This window comes from Populus nigra, chromosome 14, assembly GCF_951802175.1.
Source record: "Populus nigra chromosome 14, ddPopNigr1.1, whole genome shotgun sequence".
NCBI classification, from domain to species: Eukaryota; Viridiplantae; Streptophyta; class Magnoliopsida; order Malpighiales; family Salicaceae; genus Populus; species Populus nigra.
Genome location: NC_084865.1, coordinates 3,976,398 through 4,003,005, shown reverse-complemented (window position 1 = coordinate 4,003,005; position 26,608 = coordinate 3,976,398). Strand labels below are relative to the sequence as shown.

Here is a 26,608-nt window from a genome sequence, read left to right as displayed (position 1 = left end):
CTCTGTGTCAATTCCCACGCGGCTTGTTTTGAAGCTTGAAATGGTCTTGAGATCGGATTTCAGTAACATTGCTGGAAAGTTCGCGGCAGTAACTTACGAGCAACTGACTACTATCTATATTTCTTTGTCATGCCTAAAGAATACAAGTTGAAAAACAAAATAAAAATTATCGATCCCAGGAGTCGAACTCGCCGGTAAACCACTACCGGCGAACTACTGAATCATCACCCCTGTCGGGTCGGTTCCAATAACTTTGCCCAGATCAGATGCACTGCCGCATGTCTATCTACCGAACCTCAGACGTCGTCTTCCATTGGAAAGCGCGCTAAACACGATTGACAGAACGTTGCGGGCCTGCGGCATCTGCTGAAGCAATTGCTTCCGTCGTTACACGTCAACGTCATGGCCCCTCTACTTTATAATTTTTGTCATTTTAACCGCTGTACTTTCCAAGATGTTAGGGGAAACGAGAACCTTTTTTTTTCACGTATAGGAGGCGTTGAATGCTAAAATCACATCATTTAACGTGGATAATGCTTGGCTTATATCATATAATTACGGTAGAATTTAGGCCAAGCTACCTCGAGCTTCTTCATGTATCAGTAGGTGATCTAAAGCCCGTTTAATTATGCGGCTGTGACTGCAGTTATATTTTAATTAAAATGTTTGGTCAAAAAAATATAAAATTTAATGTGTACAGGGCTATATATTTGTGTGTTTGGTACACAAAAATAGAAAAAGCAACAAAATGGTGGTTCTTACTTACTGTGCATGTGCATGATAATTACACTGTTTACTGAATAATGCAATTAACATGAACAATGTATATTAAACACTGTTACCATGAACAGTGCAAGAGAATTGCACTGTTCACGTGACTTTTTTTTTTAGTGTGTTAATTTTTTTAACTGGTTTTTTTTTTTAAAAATAGTTTAAAGTGAATTAAATTCACTCGCACTGTGATATGAACAATTTTTTTCCCCGAAAAACTAGTATAGATTGAATTAAATTTACTCGCACTGTAATATCAATTTTATACCTGATAATATTTTATCTACGCTAAAAAAATTATGAAAACTGTAGTTCTTAATTAATTTTACAATATTTAAATTTAAAACTATCAATATTAATATAGATTTTTTAAAATCATTTTATAACCTCAATTTTAAAAGCATTCTTAACCAGACACATTAAACTACTTTTTCTTCAATCTCAATTTCAACAACAGTTTTAACTAAACACCTATTTTTTCAAACCAGCCTCAACTAAAAATACTTTTTATAAAATAATATTTTTCAAATCACAACCACAACAGTTACCGCAATACCAAACACACTTCTAACTATTTAGGTGGTGGCCCAACGATAAGAGTTTGGGACTAAGAGGTTTGTACCCTCTGTGGTCTCATGTTCGAGCCTTGTAGTTGCTCATATGATGGCTATTAGTGGCTTACATGGTTGTTAACTTTAAGGCCCATGAAATTAATCGAGATACGCGTAAGCTGATCCGGACATCCACGTTAAAAAAAAAAAAAAGGGATAAGCAGGTCATCGTTCCACTAAAAGTCTCCATTACACCATTTATGCGTCGTAATTGAAGCAATAATACAGTAAGACGCTCTCACCTAACCTTTGTCTATTTTCGCCCTTCAAAATCCATGTTATAATCACGTCAATAGCATGTTTTCGTAAAAAGTAGATGCCGAATAAAGCTGTTGAACATGTTGAAAAACGATGTCTAGATTCTCTGATTTTCCATGATTGAAATCACCCTATGGTAAAAATTCTTGGCATTTCACCAAATGAATTAGTTTGATTGTATTGTTTTTTTAAAAAAATTTAATTATTTAGATCTTATTTATTTTTGTGTTTCAAAAGTATTTATAAAAAAATTTATTTTTTTATTTTTTTCCTTACTTCAAATTAATATATATATTTTTTATTTTTTAGATTTTTTTTATATGTTGATGTTAAAAATAATTTTTTAAAAATAAAAAATATATTATTTTGATACATTTTCAAGTGAAAAACACTTTAAAAAAAGTAACTACAACCACACTCCCAAACACGCTTATATATTGAATTAATTGGAGATTAGATTTTATAATTTATTTCAGTTTGTTTTTTACGAGGTTATGCTAACCTCATGACTCGGGTCACGGGTTTGGTGAATTAATTCAGGTGTTTTTTGTGTTTTTTTAATTAACTTTTTTTTTTAATTTCAATTCAATATTTGATTGATTCAGAATTAAACTTCATGATTTATTTTAATTTTTTTATACAGTTATCTCAGTCTCGCGACTAAGGCTAATCTAAGTTTACTCGACTCATTTTCCTGATTGAATTTTATTTTTAATTTTATCATTTAATATTGAGTTAATTGAGAATTATAATTAATATTTTTTAATTTATTTTTTACAGTGTTATCAAGATCTCATGACCCGGATTGAAGATTTGGTAGATTAACTCGAATTAATCCAAATCGAACCGAGTAAATCCAAGTAGATCCAATATGTTCTCTATATTAAAAAAAATATCATTCTTTATTTTTTAGATAAACTATATTAGGTTATTTTTTGATTTTCAAAGTTGACAATGGCATATTAACTCAACCTCTACATAATTTATTCATCTCTTTACTATAAAACATGTTAATAACACTAGAATTTTTTTTATATTCAACAAAAATTTAATCAACGTAACACATAAGGGGCAAATAATTATCTAATTAGTATCGATTTGAGAAGTGGGAAAGCTTGGCAGGACTTTCATCCTTTGGAAAAGGGATAGGCAATTCGCTTAGGAAAACATGTATACTGAATAGTTAGAGGACTCAAACGTAGTTTTCCCATAAATTTTGCTATTTTATGTAATTAAAATTTGTACCCAGTATCCATAAATAACGTCTTTCTAGTAATCAAACTTGTTCCTGGGAAAAAAATAACTGGGGTAATTATTCAATATTAAGCTAATAAATGAGTCTAATTGTTTAAAAAATATTTATTTCTACACCATATCTGTTGTTATTTCTTTAATATATATTCTATATTTTTTCATATAACATTCTATATTTTATTTTTTATAAAATAGAAAATAATAAAAATGCGTCTATCATTTTTAGGATATATCAACGAAAGAAAAATCCCTCGAGCAAACCTCTACCTTTGGTTGCTCTACTAAGACGACAAGGAACAAAATTGCCCAAGCCCTTATTATCTTATCCATTTATTTACACATGGGTCGACTTATCGTTTCATGCAAAGAAATTGTTTTTTAAAAAGAGTTACTTCAAGTATAATTTTTTTTTAGATTAATGTGGGTATCCGGTCTAATTTATGCGCACTAGACTAATTTTACGAATTCTGAAATTAATGACTATATAAACAGAGATGAAATCAGAAAATAAAATTAAAAAGAGCTTAAATGTTAGTTATTTTATTATTCAGGCTAACAATATAAATATTATTAAGGGAGAGGCTGGAAATTTTTTTTTTTCAGGAGCCGGGGCCCCTGCCAGCACTCCTTGTCTCCGCCTCTGCATGTAAATTTTCAATGAATTTAAGATTTATAAAACTCAAATTAATAATTTATAAAAAATAAATTTAAAATTTAATGATTCAAGCTATATCTTTCATCTTTCATGATTATTTGAAGTGTTTTGGTTCAAATGCACAATACTCACACACAAGCAAATATGTTATGCACATACATACAAGTTACAGCATCATATTATAAAAACTAACTATTCATGTCCATCGTAGAAAATCGGGACACGTTTCTTTAATGGCTCAAACAATTAAAATTGACATTATTGTTTAATTTACACCCTTCGTGGTTGGCACAGTCATGATAAACCCAGTAAAATATTAAGAATATAGGCCACGTTTTCTTCACAGTCAATCGAGTTCCGAGCCTTTCTCTTAATTTATCCTTTTATTTTCAACGGTCCAAATTCCTCATCCTATTGTCTCACATGTAGAAGTTTAATAATAATCTTTACCATTATTTTTTTTTAATCTGAATGTTTGGGTCAGTTTGCACATATCTTGACTAATTCTATGGGTCCTAAAGTTAATGACCATGTAAATCTTTAATAACCATCATATAAGTAACTACAGGGTACAAATATGAAATTAATGAGAAAAATCTTTACCACTATTTACTAGGAAAAGGGAGTGGCATGACAAATAAAATGGAATTGTATAGTGTTTAAAAAATAGATAATAATACTTATTAATTATTTTTTGAGTACGGTAAAAACTTTCGTGGGTAATAACAAAGAATGAAATATTTTGTTTCTTTAATAAAATATAGTATATAGACAAAAATCTGACTAAAAATACTAAAAGAATTCCTTTTATTCTTTTTTTTTTTCATATAATTTCCAATCCTCTAAAAAGCATCACGCGAGGGAATGCATTGCTCAATTCATAGCTTCTGTAACATGTTTTTAGACACACACACACCATTTAACTTCATTTGATAATCCCGGATTTAGTTTGAAAACTATGATTTACCTCACATATTATTATTTTAGATTTGCCTTATCATATCTTTTTCTTTATAAATACAATAATTTATAAAGATAATTATAAAATCTCTCTCGTAATTTATCTGAATTTCAATGTCTTTTTATACTTTTATAAATTTACATCCTGGATTAATTTTTTTTTTAATAACATGCAATGTTAAGATGTAAATTGTTATTGAATATTAAAATTATAAAATAAAAATATAATTTATGAAAGTATATTGAAAAAATAAAATTCAAATCAAATTACAGAAGAATTTTTATAATTATTCTTAATTTAAATTATCCTTTTGGACTTGGATTCTCCTTACAAAACATAACCACTAATGATTTTATTATTAATTATTAATTTAATGATATGAACAGTGTAGAAAAATAAAATAATAAAGAATTAAATTATATAATTTTTAATTTTAAAAAAAGAAATGATTGGGAACATACGAAGAAGAAAGTCATGAAACAAACTAAATGCGCAGAAATGTGGTATTAAAAAATATATATTTTTGTTAGTAACTGATTAGAATTGTTAAAAATATATTTAAAAAAACATTAATTTAAATAAAAAAATAATTCAAAAAACATTTTAAACGGGTCGAAGCGAAAAACAAACCTGAAGGTAAGAAAAAAACGTGGCTGTAAGTCAGAAGGAAGAGTGTAATAATTAATAAAATATAAGATTCATTCCCGGGAAGGACTCATCACTCGTTCGCTCATCCTCCATTTTGTCCCAGTCTCTCTCTCTCTCTATCTCCCCCCTACTTGCTAGGACTTCTCTTCCGTCCCCTCTTCTTCTTCCTCCATTTTTTTAATATGCTGGTTGCTGAAAACAAATCAAAATTCTAGGGTTTCATTTTCGATCAACAACAACAACAGCAAATTGATTTAAACAGAAGAACAAACAGATGAATGATTCATGGGAATAGTAGCGATACATCTTCAGCTGCTATTGCTGCTGCTTGACTGACTGATTCTCAGTCATGACTTCTCTTCAACTTTTGCAATTAACCGAGCGTGGTCGTGGTCTCTTGGCCAACAGAAGGTACTGATTTTTATTCACATTCTTGAATAATTTATTGAAGTTATTATTCTCAACCAGCAGTATTATTAGCTTAATTTAGCTAATCAAATAGAACCTACAAGTTTCTGTTTCATCCTGTTTGGAGGGAATTTTTTGATAAGCACTTATTGCATTATTTCGTCTTTTTTTTTTTGTGAAAAACAGTGATCGAAAAACGGTTTTTTTTTTTAAATTTTAAATTGAGGAAGATGTTACATTTCTGATGCTTATTTAGATATTACTCAATTACTAATTTATTTATTGAGAGTTTTGAAAGTGAATAGAAGGATGTGCTTAATGGGTGCCATTGTCTGTTTTTTCATTACACTAGAAATCTTTGGCAGTCTGAATGTGTTAAATTTTGGATCAGACACAGCGTTGTTTTGGTTTTTGTTTAAAGAAATGAAATTAAAGAGTGTATTCTCTTAGGACTTTCATTTAAAGATTTATACTTTTTGGCCTTTTGGATTTTTTTTTTGGGTTTATAGGAAGGAGGTTCTTAAACATCATAAATTGTTTATTTTATATGTTGTCAATGGACTTAACGTGTTGTTTGCTTTCTAACCAGCTGGTAACTTTTCCTTACTTGATTGTTAGTTTGTTACAGGTTTACCCATCAAATGAAAAAAAATAAAAAAATCAGCTGGTGTGTGAAATTGCCCGCGTAAAAGATAAGATAAAATAATATACAAGAAAGTTGGTCAGAAGAATCATAAATCCGTTTAAACCAGTTTATAAAATGCCATTGCTCTTGATGCATTTACAAAAGAACTTCCATAGCGATGAAACTACATTCATATAAAACTTTGTTGTTGATGCAGGAAATCTCTACTGCTTGCAGCTGGTGTCTTGGCTGCTGGTGGGACCGCTGCGTATGTGCAGTCACGGATTAGCTCTAAGAAATCTGATTCTTTCCTTCATTCCAATGGTCCCAAAGATGATAAAAAGATATCAAACAAGCTGGTTACTAATGACAAAAAAAATACACAAAAGAAAAGAGGTTTAAAGTCACTGCAAGTTTTAGCTGCAGTTCTTCTGTCTCGTATGGGTAAAATGGGTGCCAAGGACCTATTGGCTATGATTGCCATAGCAGTAAGTTTTTCTTCTCTGCTTACTCAAATATGATTTATTTTTTTAATTTCCTACTCGTCTAAGCTTTCCTTTTTGTGAATTTTATTTCTTGATTGTTTATCATGTGTGAATCCATCCTGTCCGATACTTGCACAATTAAATCCATTACATATCTTTTTAAGTTTTTTTGTCCCCCCTCCTCCCTTTATTAGTCTCAAATTTGCAATCATCTTCTGCTAAATCTCAACCAGACAGTAGTATAACTGTGTGGATTTCTTGTAGGTTCATGGTGTATATACCACTGATTTCCTTTTTATATTTTATACTCACTCAAACTTTATTCCAGTTCATCACATGCAACAAAATTTTTTAAAAAGTTTAAAATGTAGCTTACTTGTGTGCAATAATATGATTTGAAGCATTGAAACAGCGCTGTATTAAATGCATGCTCACCTAATTGTTACTGGTATATAGTATCACTATGTTACTCATTAGAAATGATGCTAGGTTAAAGGGAAAAAAATTGACCTGGTGTTACAAATGAATATAGAAAGTGATTTTAGTAGCAAACTGGTGCATCTGGTCTGTTTCCTGTTGATATGAAACATTTTCCGATGTCTTTATTTAGATGAAGAGGGGTTATTTTCTTTAAATCTGTTGGTAATGGCACAAACTTGATTTATTTCATTTATAGAATCATCAGAACAACTTTTACCTTCTTTATGTGGAAATATTCCTGATAAATGTCCTTTTAAGATGTTGGATTTTTGGATGCTCTTAGTTGAGAACAAGGATTTATGAAACAACTTAATACTAATTGTAACACATGATAGAACTATGATTGATGACATACTCTGTATGTTTGGTGCACTCTGGTGTCACTGTGGTCTGAACTTGCAGTTACAGGGTGTCATCAATTCTAACTAAATAATGTGAAGAGGTAGATTACACATTGTTTTCCACTCAGAAGTTGAAGATTTAGGCCCCCCCCCGCTTTGATGTTAAATTTCTCAGAGCTGTTCTTTTAGGGAAAATAATGTTTTTGTATCACTGTGAAGGTCTTTCAAGCTTGTCATCATAGTAAAAACTGGTGCTGTATTCGCATTTGACTTCAAAGATCATCTTCATGCCGACTCCCAAATCGCAACCAACTACCCAGTATTCAACAACGAAATTAAAAAAAAAGAACAACAAAAGTGCTACTTATTGTTGAATGAGAAAAGGAGAATGAAAACTGTGATGGCTTTTATCAAGAGAGGAATCATTGTTAAGTGTTCCATATTTATGCCTTTTGTTCCTTCTCTAAACTTTACAGCTAATTTGTACATCAAGCATTATTTGATGCAATTTGGTCCGTGGGCTCAGTAGACTATCCTTGATTTGCATCACATAGACGTTTTCATTCATTCTTGTACTATTTGGCTAAACATTGGAAAAGAAAAGAAGACTTTTACTTTCAAGTGTCTTTACTTGATTAATTTCTGATAATGGGTGCAATGGATCTTTGGTTGGTTCATTTAGTGTAGATTATTTATTGATTGATTAAAGTGCCCCCTTTCCCTAAATGCACATTTTACCACCCATTCAGTTTTGCTTGGGTTTCTTTTCACGAATGAAGGTATTATCTAAGTAAATATATGTTTTCATCCTTTGTGCAGGTCTTGAAAACTACTTTGAGCAACAGATTAGCGAAAGTGCAGGGCTTTCTATTCCGTGCTGCTTTTCTCCGACGTGTACCATTATTTTTCCGTCTGATATCTGAAAATATCTTACTGTGTTTCCTTCTATCCACCATGCATTCTACTTCGAAGTATGTAACTGGGACCTTAAGTCTCTGTTTCAGAAAAATACTGACAAAACTTATCCATGCGCATTATTTTGAGGTAAAGTGGTCGCCTTTTAGGGTAGGATAACTTTTTTCTCTGGCATGTATGATTATTTCTTTTTGCTATAGTCTGTCTCCTTTTCAAGTTGCTGTGAAAGCTGCTCCCAGGCAGTTCTATCATTCATGTTTTGACTTTGCAGTACTAAATATCTAGATGCTTTACTGTCTGAAATCCTGTTTTGTTAAATCAGATGGCACTTTCAATTTAGGATCAAACATGGATCTTCTGAAATCTATTGATCACTTCAGAAATATGCAGCTTGTAATGTACTCTTTGATGTGGGCAAAGGCAATCTTTGATGAGATGCTGCCTAATGAATATATTTTGAACTTTTCTCAGTCTTTGAACATTGCTTTCTCAGTTGTTTATTAAGCTTTCCTTTGGGTTTCAGAACATGGCATATTATAAAATATCACATGTCGATGTTCGGATTACTAACCCTGAACAAAGAATTGCAAGTGATGTACCAAGGTTCTGTTCGGAGTTGAGTGAACTTGTCCTGGATGATTTGACAGCAGTTGCCGATGGTGTGCTCTATACATGGCGTTTGTGTTCATATACTAGCCCTAAGTATTTGTTTTGGATGGTGGTAATTATTTAACCTTTTTTTTTTGTTATATTTAGATAGGAGTTTATGGCATTATAGATTTCATGAGACATATTTTCTTGAATGGCTGTTGATTACCTTCTCAGGTTAATAAGATTGCTGTCTCATACTTTTCCATTTGACACGTGATGTCCAGGCCTATATATTGGGAGCAGGAACCTTGATTAAAAACTTCTCTCCTGCTTTTGGGAAGCTGATGTCTAAAGAACAGCAGTTAGAAGGTGAATATAGGCAACTTCATTCACGTTTGAGGACCCATGCAGAAAGCATAGCATTTTATGGTGGAGAACGCAGAGAAGAATTTCATATTCAGCAGAAGTTTAAGACCCTGATTAGACACATGAGCACTGTCCTGCATGACCAGTGGTGGTTTGGAATGATTCAAGACTTTTTGTTTAAGTATCTTGGTGCTACTGTTGCTGTTATTTTGATTATTGAGCCCTTCTTTTCTGGCCAACTTAGACCCGACTCTTCAACTTTGGGAAGGGCAGAAATGTTGAGTAATTTAAGATATCATACCAGTGTTATAATATCTCTATTCCAGTCCCTGGGAACTCTTTCTACAAGTTCAAGACGACTTAATCGACTCAGGTATATCAAACACTACGGTTATGGACTAAAATGAGGCCTTTCTTTTTTATTTTAATAGTATAATTTCTTCGTTTTTCTTTTTCTTTTTTCTGTTTGAAGAAATTCTCTCTCTACTTCCCCTGCAAAAGCTTCAAGCATTATGTCTACAATGATGACTTTATGCGTGCTTTATTACAGTGGTTATGCTGACCGCATTCATGAATTAATATCCATATCAAGAGAGCTGAGCAATGATGATAAATCATCTCTGCAAAGAAGTGGAAGTAAGAACTACTTCAGTGAAGCTGATTATGTTGAGTTTTCTGGTGTCAAGGTACTTGGAATTTATTGATCGTGGTAATTATAGACACTGCCATTCTATATCAAGAGATATTCCATGTTCTAATAGTAAAAGTGCTTTCCAGGTTGTCACCCCAAGTGGAAATGTTTTGGTTCAAGATTTGACTCTTAAAGTTGAATCAGGATCGAATCTGTTGATTACGGGTATCCTTTTGAACTTGAAAGAGAATTCAATCCTGCAACATCTTTTCATTAATATTTATATTCTATGTTCTTGCCCTTCAATCATTGTTCTCATTTGTTCATTGTTTTGCTGCCATATAAAATATACTGTCATTTCTCTTAAAGGTCCAAATGGCAGCGGGAAAAGCTCACTTTTTCGAGTTCTAGGTGGCCTATGGCCATTGGTTTCTGGCCATATTGTGAAACCGGGTGTTGGTTCTGATCTTAATAAGGAGATCTTCTATGTTCCACAAAGGCCATATACAGCGGTAGGCACACTCCGTGATCAATTAATTTATCCTCTTACCGCAGACCAAGAAATTGAACCACTGACCCATAGTGGAATGGTGGAGCTGTTAAAAAATGTAATTATCTAATTTCCTCCCTCTTTTTCTCCCAAAATCTGCTTTCATGATCAATATTTTTAACAATTCTGTAGCTGTATTGAAATCTTATAAACGCTCTGTGCATAATTGATCTTTTTGTGTTAATATTCTAGGTCGACCTAGAGTATCTATTAGATCGTTATCCACCTGAGAAAGAGGTTAACTGGGGCGAGGAACTGTCATTGGGGGAGCAACAAAGGTTGGGGATGGCCAGGCTGTTCTACCATAAGCCTAAATTTGCAATTCTTGATGAGTGCACTAGTGCTGTGACTACTGACATGGAGGAACGTTTTTGTGCTAAAGTACAAGCAACGGGAACATCTTGCATAACCATATCGCATCGTCCAGCTCTAGTTGCATTTCATGATGTGGTTTTGTCCTTGGATGGAGAAGGAGGGTGGCATGTTAACTACAAAGGGTTAGTACTTCAAGTTGGTAAATCTTCTTTGTTTGCATGTTCACCTGAAGCATACATATGTTCGTTAAAACCCTTTGAACTACAGGAAGGACTCCCCAGCCCTGACTGAAGCTAAGAATGATATCACAGGGGCTTTTGAGACAGATCGCAAAAACGATGCTATGGTAGTCCAAAAAGCATTTTCTACAAGTGATAAGGTCTCATTAATGTTTTCATATTTTTGTTGTGAACATGGATCTGTAGTGTTCCATTGGATTTATTTTACTCTATGTAGAACTCATTAGCAGCAATTATCTAGGTCGCACACTCGTATATCTCTGAGGTTATAGCAGCATCACCCAGCATAGATCATAATCTTCCATTGCCCATCGTTCCACCACTTCAAAGGGCTCCAAGGGTATTGCCTCTGAGAGTAGCTGCCATGTTTAAAATACTGGTGAGTCCATTCAAAATTACAGGTGCTAATGATAAGCACTGATGACTTGAGGATTTGCTAATTTAGTCATTGCCATTGCAAACTTGTCTTGCAACATCTATCCATAGAGTCATAAAAATAGAAGAGTGCCTTGGGTGGCTTGTCATTTGCCACATGTCCCTTTTTGGGCAAAATTCATTTTGTTCCCTCAGCTTTAGATATTTCAACAATTTAGTCCTTGAATGATCAATTCAGTTATTCAAAAGTTCTATATGACTCTAAATGTTCTCTTTTGGTTTCAATTAAGCCCCTCAAAGCTTTAGTCGGTGGTAAGCAATCATGTGTCTATTTAGAGATATAATTATAATTTAATCCCAAAGCTTTATTTATAGATAATTTAGTCTCTCACCTTCAAATATTTTCCTTTTTTGTTATGGTGATTTTGTTTCTCAACTCTCATAAGTGAGTTAAGTATATTTCTAATTTTCAATTTTAGTGATCCATTTCAGCATTTGAACTAAAATGTGCGAATAACTTCTAAACATTTTTCATATGGTACACTATATTGTCCGACAATTTTCAATGAGATCCTAAATATCTTTTTTTATATATATTTAATCCAAAGCATATCAGTTTGAAGTGGGAGACAATGTAGATAAAAAACTTAATAGCAGCATGATAATGCATTTATACCACAAATCAAGTTACTTTGAGTTCCTCGTTGTTTAAATTGCAGTTACAAATTTGAAATCTTACATTATTTATATGAATCGTTCTTAGTATATGTTTGTGATAATTTAATTATTTATTTGTTATATTATTAGATGTTGACATTGATATATTAAATTAGCATTAGTTATGTCAAACATTTCATTATTAGTATAATATATAAAATTTCTCACTAGATCAAGCATTTAGTTCATCACGTTTGATAATAGTTTCATGATAAAGTGACACCCCCTTATAATACCCACTCATAACATCCATGGCGTGTCAAAAAATCAGGGGCTTCGGGGAATCATGTGATGTTGGGTGGGATTTGAGGATTTTTGAGGGGCAGAGAAACAATCACAATTTAGTTTGGTTCGAAGATGCATTGGTCCCTCCACTATTAATTTTGTACTAATTTGGACCCCCTACTTTTATTTGCACTAATATCAACCTCTTACTGAATTAATTTTGTCATTGCTTAGTCCTTACAGCTGTAACTATTACAAATGGTGTTAACTTATGTCATTACCTTAACTGGATATTGCCACATGTCCTTTAAAAATTCAATATTAATTTGAAAAAATAAATTAAATAAAGTGATGATTTTAAAATAATATAACTTAAAATTCAAATCGTTTATGGTGATCAAAAGTATTAGTTTATTTTGTATTTGATTAGGGCTCTTGTTGTGTTTGTATAAGGCACATATTTTATTTTTGGAACACCCATTACCAGTAAATGGAGAATTTTGAAATTGATTATCACTTTAGAGATGGGCCTTCTAGAGTGCCTTTGAGGTGATTCTTCTTGTTTATCATTCTTCTCGCTTCTGCCTTGCATGACATTTTATTCCTTTTGCTTTGCTCTTTTACTTCCAACTAATTCTTTGTTGGCTCATAATTTTGGTTCAAATTGTAGCATTTTTGAGTTGTTTATTGAAATGATTGAAGTGATTAAATTTCTTTCTCACATGCCTCTCAGTATCCCACAAATTGAAATGTGGTTAATTTCAATTTAAGGACAAACTTCAATAAGTTCGATGTTCTCAATTTCACTTGGTGATACAAAAGTCTTTATGGTCTCCTTTTCCTGGAGAAGGTTACTGGATTTTTATGTGCCAATATGCTTGAAGTGTCCCCTTGCTTCTATTCTTTTTTATAATTGATTTTAGCTGACATGTTCCCCTTATGTGTCACCAGTAACCAATTTTGCTGGTGGCCCATGTGAATGCTTAGTGCAAAGCTGCAGCTGGCATTCTGACTGTTTTAGATTTGTCTTAAAACTTGTGTTTTCACGTTCTGCTATGCTAAACTGTATGTGAGGTAGAACACTGGTTTTGATAAGTTGAAGAGAAGATTTGGGGTTTTAATATTGCATAGGTAAGTGAATCCCTGTCTGCTTTTCTCTGTGAAGTTGTACTATTGAGATTGCTTCATGGAGCCCTAAACCTTATTTTAGCCATTCTTCTGCTATAATTTTTGTTTTTGTAATGTTTTCCTCCCCCTGCCCTGCATAACGATTGATACCTGAATGTTTCTAGGACTAAGAATTACCATCAACTGCAACACTTACATAGACCATCTGCTGGTCTACACTGTTATTTTTCTATGACCTGCAGCGGATCTAAGGTGTTTCATAAAAATTTCAGTATCTGGCCTCTGTTTTTTTCTCAACCTCTTCATTTCTTACAGATCTTTTTATTACCTATGTTTCAGGTACCATCTATACTTGACAAACAAGGGGCACACCTATTGGCAGTTGCTTTCCTTGTTGTCTCAAGAACATTTGTGTCAGATCGGATCGCCTCATTGAATGGTACTAATATCCACTTTGGCTTTATGCATTTAGTGTTCTGTGGGATAACATTCTTGTTATTGAATGCATTGATTTTCACAGGTACAACTGTAAAGCTTGTTTTGGAGCAGGACAGAGCATCTTTTGTTCGATTAATAGGCGTCAGTGTTCTTCAAAGTGCTGCTTCTTCTTTTATTGCACCTTCATTGAGGTACTGCTGGTGCTTAATTAACTTGCTTAGAAACTCACACCAGATCCATTGATCTTATACGATGAGTGCTGCCTTTTAGATTTTTTTAGACTATTTGATCCTCGCATTTTGCAAGTCTTTGGTTGTTATTCTAATTTTGCAAGTCTTTGGTTGTTATTCTAATTTTGTTAGTGTCACATGGAAGCAAAACTTTACACTTCATAGTAGTTTGTGCATCACTCTTGTCAGCATGGTCAGTTTGAGGGGCTTCCCTTGTAATTACCGGACAGAGAGTCAAAACAGTAAAGTTGAATGGCTGTCTAATGTTTTTCCTTTGCTTGTGATATAAGATTGTCCAGTTAAATGTGACAGAAACAATTTGTCTGAATGACTCTCAATAAAGAGTTCCTTCCATTTTATAGAACCAAATAGCATAATACATCCCTAATTACAAGGTTGATTTCTAGCTCCAACCTAGTAAATATGAAAACCATACATACAACTATATAATTAGCATACAATAGAATCCTATAATTAATATGGCTTAAATAATGCCAGCCCATATCTGACCCCTCTCAAATTGATGTTGGTCGATCAAAAAACATCAATTTGCCAACCAGAAAATGATGGTGTTGTCTGGTCATAGCCTTGGTAAGTATGTTTGCAAGTTGAAGATCAGTGGAAACATGCAGAGGAGTGATGATCCGAGTATCCATGACTTCCTGAATAGAATGATAGTCCACTTCAATATGCTTCGCATGCTCCTGAAAAACAAGATTGGCTGCAATCCGAATAACACTCGTGTTGTTTCTATGAAGAGGAGTGGGGTTGAGCTGAGAGAAGCCAAACTTAACTAACAGACAACGTAGCCAAACAATCTTAGAACAAGCAGCGAACATAGCATGGTATTCAGATTCTGCAGAGGATTTGGACTCGCGTGCTTGCTTCTTACTCTTCCAAGAGATCAAGGAGTCGCCAAGAAACATGCACCATCTAGTAACAGAGTGACGAGTATGAGGACATCCATCCCAATCAACATCACTAAATGCAATGAGGCGAAGAGGAGTATCGACAGGAAAGAACAACCCACAACTAGGCGAGCTTCTGAGATATCAAATGATATGAGAGCAACTAAATGTAGATGACGTGGAGATTGCATAAATTGACTAATCTGCTGAATCGCAAAAGAGATATGAAGTCGTGTGATCGTCAAGTAATTCAGGCTCCTAACTAGTCGGCGAAACACGGTAGGATCAGGAGGGAGGTCGCCTTCCTCATGACGATATTTCACGTTAACCTACAAAGAAGTATCCACAGAGGAAGTATCTTGAAGACCTGCCAAAGTAATCAAATCTTGCGTATATTTATGTTGATTCAAGAATATACCAGAGGGATTAGTGTGAACCTTCAACCTTAAGAAGCATGTAAACGAACCACGATACTTCATGCGAAACGAGTCTTGAAGATGCTGCTAGAGATGGGTAATCAAGATGAAATCCGTCCCAGTAATAACAATATCATTAAGATAGACAAGGAGAAGAACAATACTTGTAGATGTCTTATAAAGAAACAAGGAAGAGTCATGTTTGCTTTGCTGAAAAGAAAACTGAAGCAAAGTGGCTCGAAATTTGTCAAACCAGGCTTGAGGAGCTTGTTTCAATCCATATAAAGCGCTTCAACTTACAGACATTCGAGGAAGAGTTGGAGAGCAGACCAGGAGGCAGTGTCATGCAAAATTTCTCTTTAAGATCACCATGGAGAAAGACGTTTTTGACATCTATTTGATGAAGTGACCAACCTTATGAAGCAACAATCAAAATAATAGTACGTAATGTAGTCTTCTTAGTGACCGGAGCAAAAGTCTCCTCATAGTCTACCCTATATTCCTATTTGTTTCCAAGAGCAACCAACCGTGCTTTATATCGATTCAAAGTCCCATCAAAACGGAGTTTGATCGAGTAAACTCACTTACAACCAATAGCTTTAATAGTCATTGGGCAAAGAACAACATCCTAGGTATGATTCTCTTTAAGAGCGCGAAGCTTGTCTACCATGGCCTCCAACCAATATTCATGCTTGTCTGCTTCAAAATAGCATGCAGAAATTGGAACATATGAGAAAATCTCTACCGATCAGAAGGATGAGAGAGTCTAGTAGAACAACGAGGAATAGAGCCAGAATCTAGCTTAGTCACGGAAAACATCGTGTGAACAGGCTTAGATGGCAGGTCGGGCTCAAGAAAAGGCAAAGTTGGGTGTCGTCATTTATACACAAATCCAGGATTAAACAGTTCAGGAGTAGAAGGCGAGTCATCGAAGTATGGAAGAACAGGTATATTAGGGACATATGCAACATGAGTGGGAAATAAATATTGATTTTCAAAGAAAACAACATGATGAGATTTATGAAATCTATTAGAGCATGGATCATAGCAAATGTAACCTTCGTGAGAAATATATAACCCATAAAAGCACATCTAACAAATTGAGTAGACAATTTATTGCGTTCATGAGGAGACAAATGAACAAAACAAACACAACCAAAGGTATGCATGTCAAGATGGACTGCCATGGATAAGGCTTCAACCTAGAATTCAAGAGTAACAAATGATTCAAGCAATAATGTATATGCAACATCTAGCATATGACGATGTTTACGTTCAACAATACCATTTTGTTGAGATGTATAGGGACAAGAATGTTGGGAGACAATGCCTTTTGGTTTAAGAAACTCATGAAATTCACGAGACATGTATTCCTCACCTGAATCATACCTTGACACTTTAATACCTGAAGAAAATTGAGTTCAATATAAGCAACATATAGTTGAAAGATAGAAAATACCTTAGATTTAGAACAAAAAAAAATAAATCCAGGTATGTTTGTTGTAATTGTCGATGAATGGAACAAAGTATTTATAATGCGCATGAGATATAAATTGAGAAATACCCCACACGTCACTATGAACCAAATCAAAACATTTTTCAGCATGAGTACTATGAGAAGGAAAGGAAAGAGACTTGCTCTTATCTAATTTGCATGTAGCACATTCAAGAGAAATATGAGATGAAAATTGATCTTTATTGCCCAACAAACCAGAGATTATTAAATGAGTTAAGAAAACAGGGTTAGGGTGACCTAAATGTTTGTGCCATATTTCACTTTTATGGTTTACAATAGAGTACAAGCCATAAAAATAACTAAAGGAATGGAAAAGTGTAGAAAAAACAATCGTCTAACTTTAGACCCCTTCGTGAGTATCTTCCCCGACACCTGAGTATCTTCCCCGACACCTGATACTGCACAAGACAACAATAACAAGAAAACAAAGCATTATAGTTGTTATTAACCAATTGGCCTACTGATATAAGACTAGTGGAAAGTTTAGGAGATACAAATACATCTTTAAGAAAGGAATTAACATCTCCAACATCGTGAATAGGTAATTGACTACCATTAGCAATCGTAATTTGTAATGATCCTGTATATGGCTGAATATTGTGAAGAGTGTGATCCTATATATGGCTGAATGTTATGAAGAGTGTTAGCAGAACTAGTCATGATTAGATGCACCAAAATCAACAAGCCAAGATATTAATAGTAGGAAACTGTTACCTTGAAGCCCCAAGGTTGAAAAAGCAGAAATAATCATCCACCAGACCATTTTAGGAGTAAGGAAAGATGAATCACCAGCAACAAAAGATGAAGAACCAACTGTAGCCTGATAGGCATTAGCCTGATGATTTTGAGGATGGATAGGTTAGTATCTAATAATATGTCTTGGCTTCTTGCTGACAATACTTCTTCACACAGTGGGTAGCAACATGTCCATATTCCTCGCAACTATAACATTGAACTTTTCGCATGTCTTTACCTTTCCATTTCACTGAGCAGCATAGACATCGATATTAGTTGGTAATTTGTCTTGCTGGAAGGTCGCCCATGTAACAAGACGTTGCTTTTCGTGAAGTAACTCCCCAAAGCACATATCTAAAGAAGGAGAGGGATCACGATTCATCAAATTAGACCGAGCAACCTCGAACTCGGGTCGCAATTGCATCAAAAACTAATCTCTCTTATTCTGCTCATGAACCTCCTAAGCTGCAGTGAGAGAACCATCAGGTGCCTTTGCATAAATTATATCAACGAATTCTGCCCATAAGATCTGAAATCCAATAAAATACTCCTGAATAGAGAGATCTCCTAGAGTATAATTTGCAATTTCATACTCCAATTGAAATCGTTAGGTTGTGTTGTTCTGATTATAGACTTAAGATATTCTCACATACTCTTAGCAGTCTTATACGGCCTAAGATTTAGAACAATCAGAGGGTCATTAGAGGCTAACATCATCCAGGTCATGATTTTGGCATCTTTGATCTTCCACTGAGCCAACTTCGAATCCTCAATAGGAGTCGGATCACTTCAATCTATGTGGCCCATAGCTCTTTCCCCATAACAAATAAACAAAATTGGAATTCTCAGGCAGAATAATTTGTACTCGTGAATTTCATCCCAAAGGACTTTGAATTACTAGTGGTCATGATATCAAAAATAACAAGTCCAAAGTCTAGTAATTAAACAGCAAGTTAGCAAGCCCAAATCATCAAAACAACAAGAAATCACCATGATAAAATTAAATTCAGACCTGGTAGATAACAACCCGAAAAAGCCCCAAGCACTTTGACACCAAATACCGACGACAACACCTTCTAAGATTCCATTGACAACTAAAAGAGGCTACAAAATTTGTCGACAGCCAAAAGAGACAATAGAATGACCCCAAACCACCCTCCTAGCAAACACTCAACAATTCTAACCCTCTTGACAATAACTACAGAATGAGACAGCTTTAATTTGAATGTTTAGGCTCTGATACCATGACATAAACAATGGGTTTTGTCTAAATGTCTCTCAATAGATAGTTCCTTCCATTACATAGAATCAAATAGCATGATGCATTCCTAATTACAAGGCTGATTTCCAGCTCCAACTTAGCTAAATATGGAAACCATATATATGACTATATAAGTAGCATACAATTAGAATCCTATAATTAATATGGCCTTAAACAATGCTAGCTCATATCTGACTGACAAAATGTGCTTGGACAAGAGCTAAGATGGGTGATCTTCTGGGAAGTCCTTGTCTTGTATCCCTCTTTCTAGAAGGGAAAGAAATCAGCTTAGGGGTGGTTTACGAAGCACTTATGTTTTTCTTTAATCTTTCATCCCAAATTCATGGCTGAAAGTTTCATATTTTGATGTTATTGGGCTTGCTAAGGTGTGATGGTCCTCAGTTTCGCATTCACACTTATGCTATCTTTTTGGTGCACACTTAGTAGTGTAATCTAAACTCGTTGTAAATTATCTCTTATCCCACAGACACTTGAAAACCCTGCTGGCCCTTGGATGGAGGATTCGTTTGACTCAGCATCTACTAAAGAACTACTTGAGAAACAATACGTTTTACAAGGTAATCTACTGGTATCAGTTCCTTGTTGTTGGCCTCTTATTTGAATGCAGAAGTGTGCTGAGCTTGTGTGCTCAGAACACATTGGAGAATAAGTTAAATTCTTGTATAATTAGCTATCTGTAACATTTTGTTTATGTTAGTTACATGCTGCAATTTTCTCACTTAAACAAGTTCTTCAAAATGGTTTTCCATTCTTGAAGCTCTCTATCTATTTCTCGTGTTCTGTTTGTTGCATCTAATATGGTTATAATTCATCTCAAATATATTTCTTGTAGGTCTTCAACATGTCTAGAAAAAATATTGATGCAGATCAGAGAATAACTCATGATCTGGAAAAGTTAACAACGGACTTGTCTGGACTGGTAACTGGAATGGTAAAGCCATCAGTAGATATCCTGTGGTGAGTACTTGTGTCAACTTTAGTCCTTGTTTGGTTTATTTTTAGTTTCTCCTTTCCATAAACTCTTGAACACCCCCTCTCCCTCTCTAAAATAATAATTCCATTGCTCAATTTGTAAGGTTCACCTGGAGAATGAAGCTCTTAACAGGTCAGAGGGGAGTTGCCATATTGTATACTTATATGTTGCTTGGTTTGGGTTTTTTGAGGGCTGTTACTCCTGATTTTGGTGATCTTGCAAGTCAAGAGCAACAATTCGAAGGAACCTTTAGGTAATCTCAGATCTATTTTCTGCTTTGCACATTTGATCTTGTTGTTTGTTTTTTTACATGTCCATCCTCTCCAAAAAGGAAAAAAAAAGTGTACTGGAATATGGATGATAATAAGGACAATTATGATTGGTGCTGCACTTTTTTGTGAATCCTTACGTTGTCAATGAAACTTTTAGGTTCATGCATGAGAGACTGCGCACGCATGCTGAGTCTGTTGCTTTCTTTGGTGGTGGCAAACGAGAAAAAGATGTAAGCTGCTTGTATTTTGCTAGTGTACCATTTCATATGTTTAAGTGCCAATTGGTGCTTTAGCTGATATTGCTAAATGTTTTGGGCTTTGGTATTTTTTGATATGCACAATGCACTATAAATTGAGAGTGGTTCAAGTCATCAAAATCTATGACCATAGATAGAATAACGACACCTTTTATTTTGGATTCAATTCGCAAAGGGGAATTAATCCTTGTTTTCTGGTAAATTCTGCCTCATGATTTTGGAGGCATGGTTGATCCAAGAAAGATGAATATTATTCAAACTATTTAGTATGGATGTTTATCTTTTGCTTAGCTGCTTCTTGAATCATTGTCATGGGACAAATAAAATGTGCACATTATTCTAGTGGGAATAAGTACGGGAAGGTTAGTTTTTTTGAAGTAGAAGACCAAAAAGTTCTAGTATATTTTTTAAAGACCACTAAGTTTACCTTTATAATTGCTTCTCCAATGAAGTTTTATTATTCTAACTATAAAATCCTTTTTATATATTTGTAAAAAAACTCATTCAAGTGGTTTTTCTTTTCTTTTCTTTGTTTGGCCCAAGAAACTATTATGAGATTTTTTTTGAAGTTTTTAATTATAAACTAGTTTAATAATTGTAACGTAAGTTTTGTTATATCGAATCATTATTGCAGATCTTGGTGAACATATTTGTAATTTATTTTATTTGAAAAGATGAAAATGTCGATGATCATTAGTATAAGGAGGTGCCCTAAACCTTTTATATTTTAAAAGAATCATAGCAAGAATAAAATTATATGACCATGACATCATAATACACGAGGCTTTAATCAAATCATATTTGTAAATATCATAGCATAGCTACTATATTTTAAACAATTATTTTTAGCTGAAAATACTTTACTAGCAAAAAATTACATGCCATGTCATAAAGATTCTAGAAATGTCAAACAACTAGTTTTTTAAAGTATTGTAGGGTGTTATAGGAAATAAAAGTACACATTTGGAAAAAAAGCTTGAAAGTGGAACTTTTTAGGTCTTGGAAAAAAATGATCGGATGTGCTAGTCATTCTGATGCCTGTTAATATAGCAGTGTCCCTGATATCGTTTTTGACACATTGCAACATTACAAAGTCTGATCAACATATTATTGATTGTAATCCTGCTTGTGTCAAGTGTCCACTAGTTTCTTGAATTCTACTTTTACAAGGTGATTTTATATGGAAAATAGACTTAAATTTGCAGTTACTGAAATTTGAGTGGCTAGTTGGTGTCAGAACCTTTTCAGTCTCCTTTTTCTTTTATATTTCTTAATAGATATTGTCAAAATTTTGTAAGTTGCGGGACCGATTCACTGCTATGGGTGTCGGGTCAATTGAGGGGTGAAGAAGGGAGAGAGTATTGAATTAACTATTTTTATTTTATTTTTATTTGGAAGGATTGTGATAGAGCAACATTGAAGGGGGGAGAGAAATCCTTTCTCTTCAGTTGATTATTGGAGTAGCAATATATACTTTTGGCATACCTCTTCAGTTGATTATTAGAGTAGCAATATATACTTTTGGCATACGGGCAATTCTTTTAAAAAAATTTATCTTTGTATTTGGGTGGTATCACCTCAGTTCTTTTTCTTAGAAAACTAGTTGGATACGTTCAATATCTCAAATGGAAATTGATACTCGTGTATGATCTTTTAAATACAAGGAAAAAAAAAAAAATTGATCAAGCATGCATCACACGTGGAATGTGTTATGCATGTTAAAATGGTGCCATTGGTCTCTGTTCCTTATCTTTTGATCTAGAGAAGTTGATTTTTTATTTTAAATTTGTCTTCTTGTCTTTCAAATACATTGCATTTTTTTATTGCATAGCTTTTTTTGTTGTAATGCAGTGTGGCATGTCCTTCACTCGTTATATTTTTTTTGTCCGATGTATTCATATGGTTCACACTTTGTTCAATTGCAGATGATTGAGTCAAGATTCAGGGAACTCCTTGACCATTCCATGTTACTTTTGAAAAAGAAATGGTCATATGGCATACTAGATGATTTTGTGACGAAGCAACTCCCAAATAATGTAACTTGGGGTTTGAGCTTGTTGTACGCCGTGGAAAACAATGGAGACCGAGCGATGTCCTCAACTCAAGGTGAGATTAGTATGATACTTAAGTTGCATCTCTCTCATTCTCTCATATTGGTTATTTTTTTCAGGTGACCTGGCACATGCACTGCGGTACTTAGCATCTGTTGTCTCTCAAAGCTTTTTAGCCTTTGGAGACATCCTTGAATTGCATAAGAAGTTTGCTGAGCTTTCTGGCAGTATAAATAGAATTTTTGAACTTGAAGAGCTTCTGGATTCTGCACAGTCTGGTACTTGTCTTTTTGTAACTATCTATACTACTATTTCCTGTGCCTTTTGGGGGGGGGGGGGGGGTGTAAAAATGGTTGCTTTTTAACAGAAGAAACTAATTTAGTGATAGCTTCAACAGGCTTATGTAAGAACACTCTACAAGTGTTGCAATGGCAGCCACACTACAAGTGTTGCAGTAGCTGCCATCAATATTTGCTAGCTTATCTTTCTTCAGGAATTTTAGTACTGTGCTTAAAGTTTTGGACATCTGCCCTATATCTTTGAGATGTATAGTTTTGTTCTTATCAAGTGATATTCTAGTGAATGATACATTCCAATCTAGAAGGATCTTCGTTGCCAGAGTCTGCATGGAGCATATACGTTCCTATCTATATGGTGGTCAATAAATAGTAATTTCTGTTAGAATTATTGTTGGTTATAATTGCCGGCAGCAGTTGCCAATGGTAGCAAGCTAGAAGCCTAAATCTTGAGGAGAGGAACAAACCTGTTTGAGATAATTTATTCTTCAATGCAATCCCACAGAGAGTTCAGCAAATCAAAGTTCTGTGGAGTGTTTTCAAAGCAGAAATCTGGATACTGTATGATTGAGCTAGGATTTGTTTGTAAAATGTATTGTCTCATTGGACAGCATTTGGATCGATCTCTCTTTTCTGTTTGGGAGTTCTTCCAACATGCTGGTTCTTGTTATACTAAGCCTTTCTCTCTCTAGATTCTGTAAATATAACTATTACTAGTGCTGAGAGTCCATTACTGTTAGGTTATTGTTTGGTTCTATTTCCTAGAAGCTCTACATTTACTCTAATAAAGTTTCCTTATAAAGATTTTGCATGTCCAGGGGATTCTTTGAATGGTAAATTATCTCCATCTAAGAACAGTGAACTTTACTCAAAAGATGCCATTTCCTTTATGGAGGTTGATATCATTACTCCAGCGCAGAAATTGTTGGCGAGGCAGTTGACATTTGACATAGGGCAAGGACAAAGCTTGCTTCTCACTGGTTAGTGAAGTGATTTCTTATGCATCGTGTTATCCTGTTATATTATCAAACAGGCTATTGTTATTTCAGTGTTACACCTGATATTCATGTCAAACTATTAAGGTCCGAATGGGAGTGGGAAAAGTTCTGTTTTCAGAGTCCTCAGAGGTCTTTGGCCCATTGTGAGTGGAAGACTCGCTAAACCATTGCAACATATTAGTAAAGAGACCGGATCAGGTTGTGGTATCTTCTATGTTCCTCAACGACCATATACATGCTTGGGAACACTGAGAGATCAAATCATATATCCTCTCTCTCATGATGAAGCAGAAGTCATGACTCTAAAGTTGTCTGAAAAAGGTAGCATACTTGCACAAATTGAATTTCCTGGTTTCAATTTCTAGTTTCTATTTTCATCTCCTGTATAAAGTTGAATATACTGCATTGCATCTGTTCTCCAACCCATTGATTCCATTTCATGGATGACTAGTAGATGTTAAAGCATTATGTAGGAGTATACGCGGGTACAATTTGTTTGTCTTGGTTTTAACTATCCAATATTAGTGAAATGTTTAAGCAAATTTTATTAATATTCCCAAAGAACAGGAAAAAAAAACACAGCAATATCAACTTTTGGCAGTTTACTAGAAATAGTTAAAAGAAAGGCCTTTTTATTAAAAATGTAAGATTTTTTTTTTGGCTATCTTTTTTTCTATTTTGGTTGTTCCTGGCTAATCCTGAAAACATGCATCAGAGTAAACTTAAGCAAAGTATGACATCTTACTTGTTCCAGACTGGTGTTTTTTTGACACGTTGATAAATTTTCTTAAAAGATTGAGAGGGAATACATCTTTAAGCTATCCTGAATTTGAAGACATAATCATGCATAGGAAATAAAGCTATTATTTGGTCCTTGCACCAAAAAATTATGTGTAGAATTTTGGAGATATTGATATATAGCTCTTTGTTTCTCAATGGCTCCCTGCTATACTCTTCTGAGGACATCTAGACTGTGATGAAAGTTGAATGGAAGGATTTAGGTTTTCTACTGGTTTTTTTAATAGATTTACCGCCGAAAGAGTTCTGACTCCATTCATGGTCCATGGTAAAAAATTAACAGTCATTTCAATTTTCTAGAGTTTTGACTTTGTGAATCAATTGTCTGCCCTGGGGATTATAATTGGGTAAAATTTCAGGTATGCAATCCACTGAAATGACAAATATTCTGGATACACGTTTGAAAAATATTCTGGAGAATGTTCGGCTAAATTATCTCTTGGAGAGAGAAGGCGGCTGGGGTGCGAATATGAATTGGGAAGACACCCTCTCTCTTGGAGAACAGCAGAGATTAGGCATGGTGAGGAAGTTAATCAAGTAGTTCAAATTTAATTTGTTTGAATAAGATTTCACAAGATTTTTCTCTTGGATCTTCAACTGTTCAATTTTTTTTTTCTAGGCTCGTCTATTCTTTCACAAGCCTAAATTTGCCATCCTTGATGAGTGCACAAAGTAAGTCATCAAACTTTACATTTGTTAACCTTTAAAGAAATATTACCAGTTACCTCATAATATCTTTCTCTTTTATTTTTGTCTTTTGGTGGCAGTGCAACAAGTGTTGATGTTGAGGAACAACTTTATAGACTTGCTAAGGATATGGGCATCACATTTGTTACATCCTCTCAAGTAAGTGGTTCTTTGATAATTGATTGTAATTATTTACTGTATAATTGATCTGCTCGAGCGCAGTTTCTTTCTTCTTTTTTTTTCTTTTGCAAATTATCAGTTGCACCCAATCAGGGTCGAATATCTTGTTTAATCTGACGACAATAGTATCCTTCAATATGACCTGTCTCAGCCGCAAAAAGAGGCTACCGTCACTGTATTGTTTTAGAACTAGATTTTACTGCTTTTCCTTCACTGATTATTCTCTCATATATCACAGCGTCCTGCTCTAATACCATTCCATTCCCTGGAATTACGGCTTATTGATGGTGAGGGCCAGTGGGAGCTTCGTGCAATTAAGCAATGAGTTGACACTAGCATCTGACATTAAGTATCTGGAGCATGCAAGACTTCTCAGATCTCATAAATGGTGTGGAGGAAGAAAGTCATTAGGCCATTCAGCGGAGTTAATTATTTGTCATGTATCTCAAGTCGTGATCATTTTTACACAAAATTATGAATCCCGCAAAGAGGAGATGCCATGGAGATTTGTTTCTCTTAATCATATACAACAACTATATATATATATATTTTTTTGCTGAAAGCAACAGGAGCGGCCTGAAAGAGAAGCCAAGCACACAAGGTTATTGCAGAAACTGCTAGAAATCAAGTCTGAAATCATGTAATAGAATAGAGAAATCTTTATGTACAGGCAGACTTTTTTTTTTTTACTAAGTTATTTTTTTCGGGCTATTATTTGAAAATTCGTTGCCCGCTTATGCTGTAAGAATTGAATGCTTAAATTATTAAAGTTGGCCCCATGAATAAAATCGCAGGAAAAGAATATACCCTCCTCCTGTCGTCCCTAAATTTTCTTCGCAGTTCCGCACTTCTACTATAAGGCAAGGGGTGTTCGAAAAGTTAAAAATTTCCAATTAAATTTTTTAGTATATTTTAAGCGTGGACTAATATTAAAAAAAAATTTAAAAATATTATTTTAAAAATTGCCATGGAGAGGGAGAAAGGTGTTATTGTTCTCCGACAAGATTTGTTGACGTTGTCAG

General features: G+C 34.2%; 1 protein-coding gene across 1 annotated transcript; it reads left to right on the top strand.

Annotated features, from left to right (window-relative positions):
* The first annotated feature begins 5,221 nt into the window (after positions 1-5,221).
* On the top strand, positions 5,222-26,414 carry LOC133673028 (ABC transporter D family member 1-like). Its single transcript, XM_062093622.1, has 25 exons — positions 5,222-5,569; positions 6,409-6,679; positions 8,317-8,541; positions 8,936-9,133; positions 9,288-9,742; positions 9,920-10,055; positions 10,147-10,225; positions 10,370-10,608; positions 10,743-11,047; positions 11,133-11,244; positions 11,346-11,483; positions 13,889-13,988; positions 14,070-14,178; positions 19,541-19,631; positions 19,907-20,031; positions 20,151-20,300; positions 20,477-20,549; positions 22,502-22,682; positions 22,747-22,905; positions 23,742-23,903; positions 24,006-24,242; positions 25,079-25,239; positions 25,339-25,391; positions 25,487-25,565; positions 25,825-26,414. The coding sequence occupies exons 1-25, from the start codon at positions 5,508-5,510 to the stop codon at positions 25,909-25,911; spliced, it is 3,987 nt and encodes a 1,328-aa protein (XP_061949606.1). The 5' UTR covers positions 5,222-5,507; the 3' UTR covers positions 25,912-26,414.
* Positions 26,415-26,608: the final 194 nt, after the last annotated feature.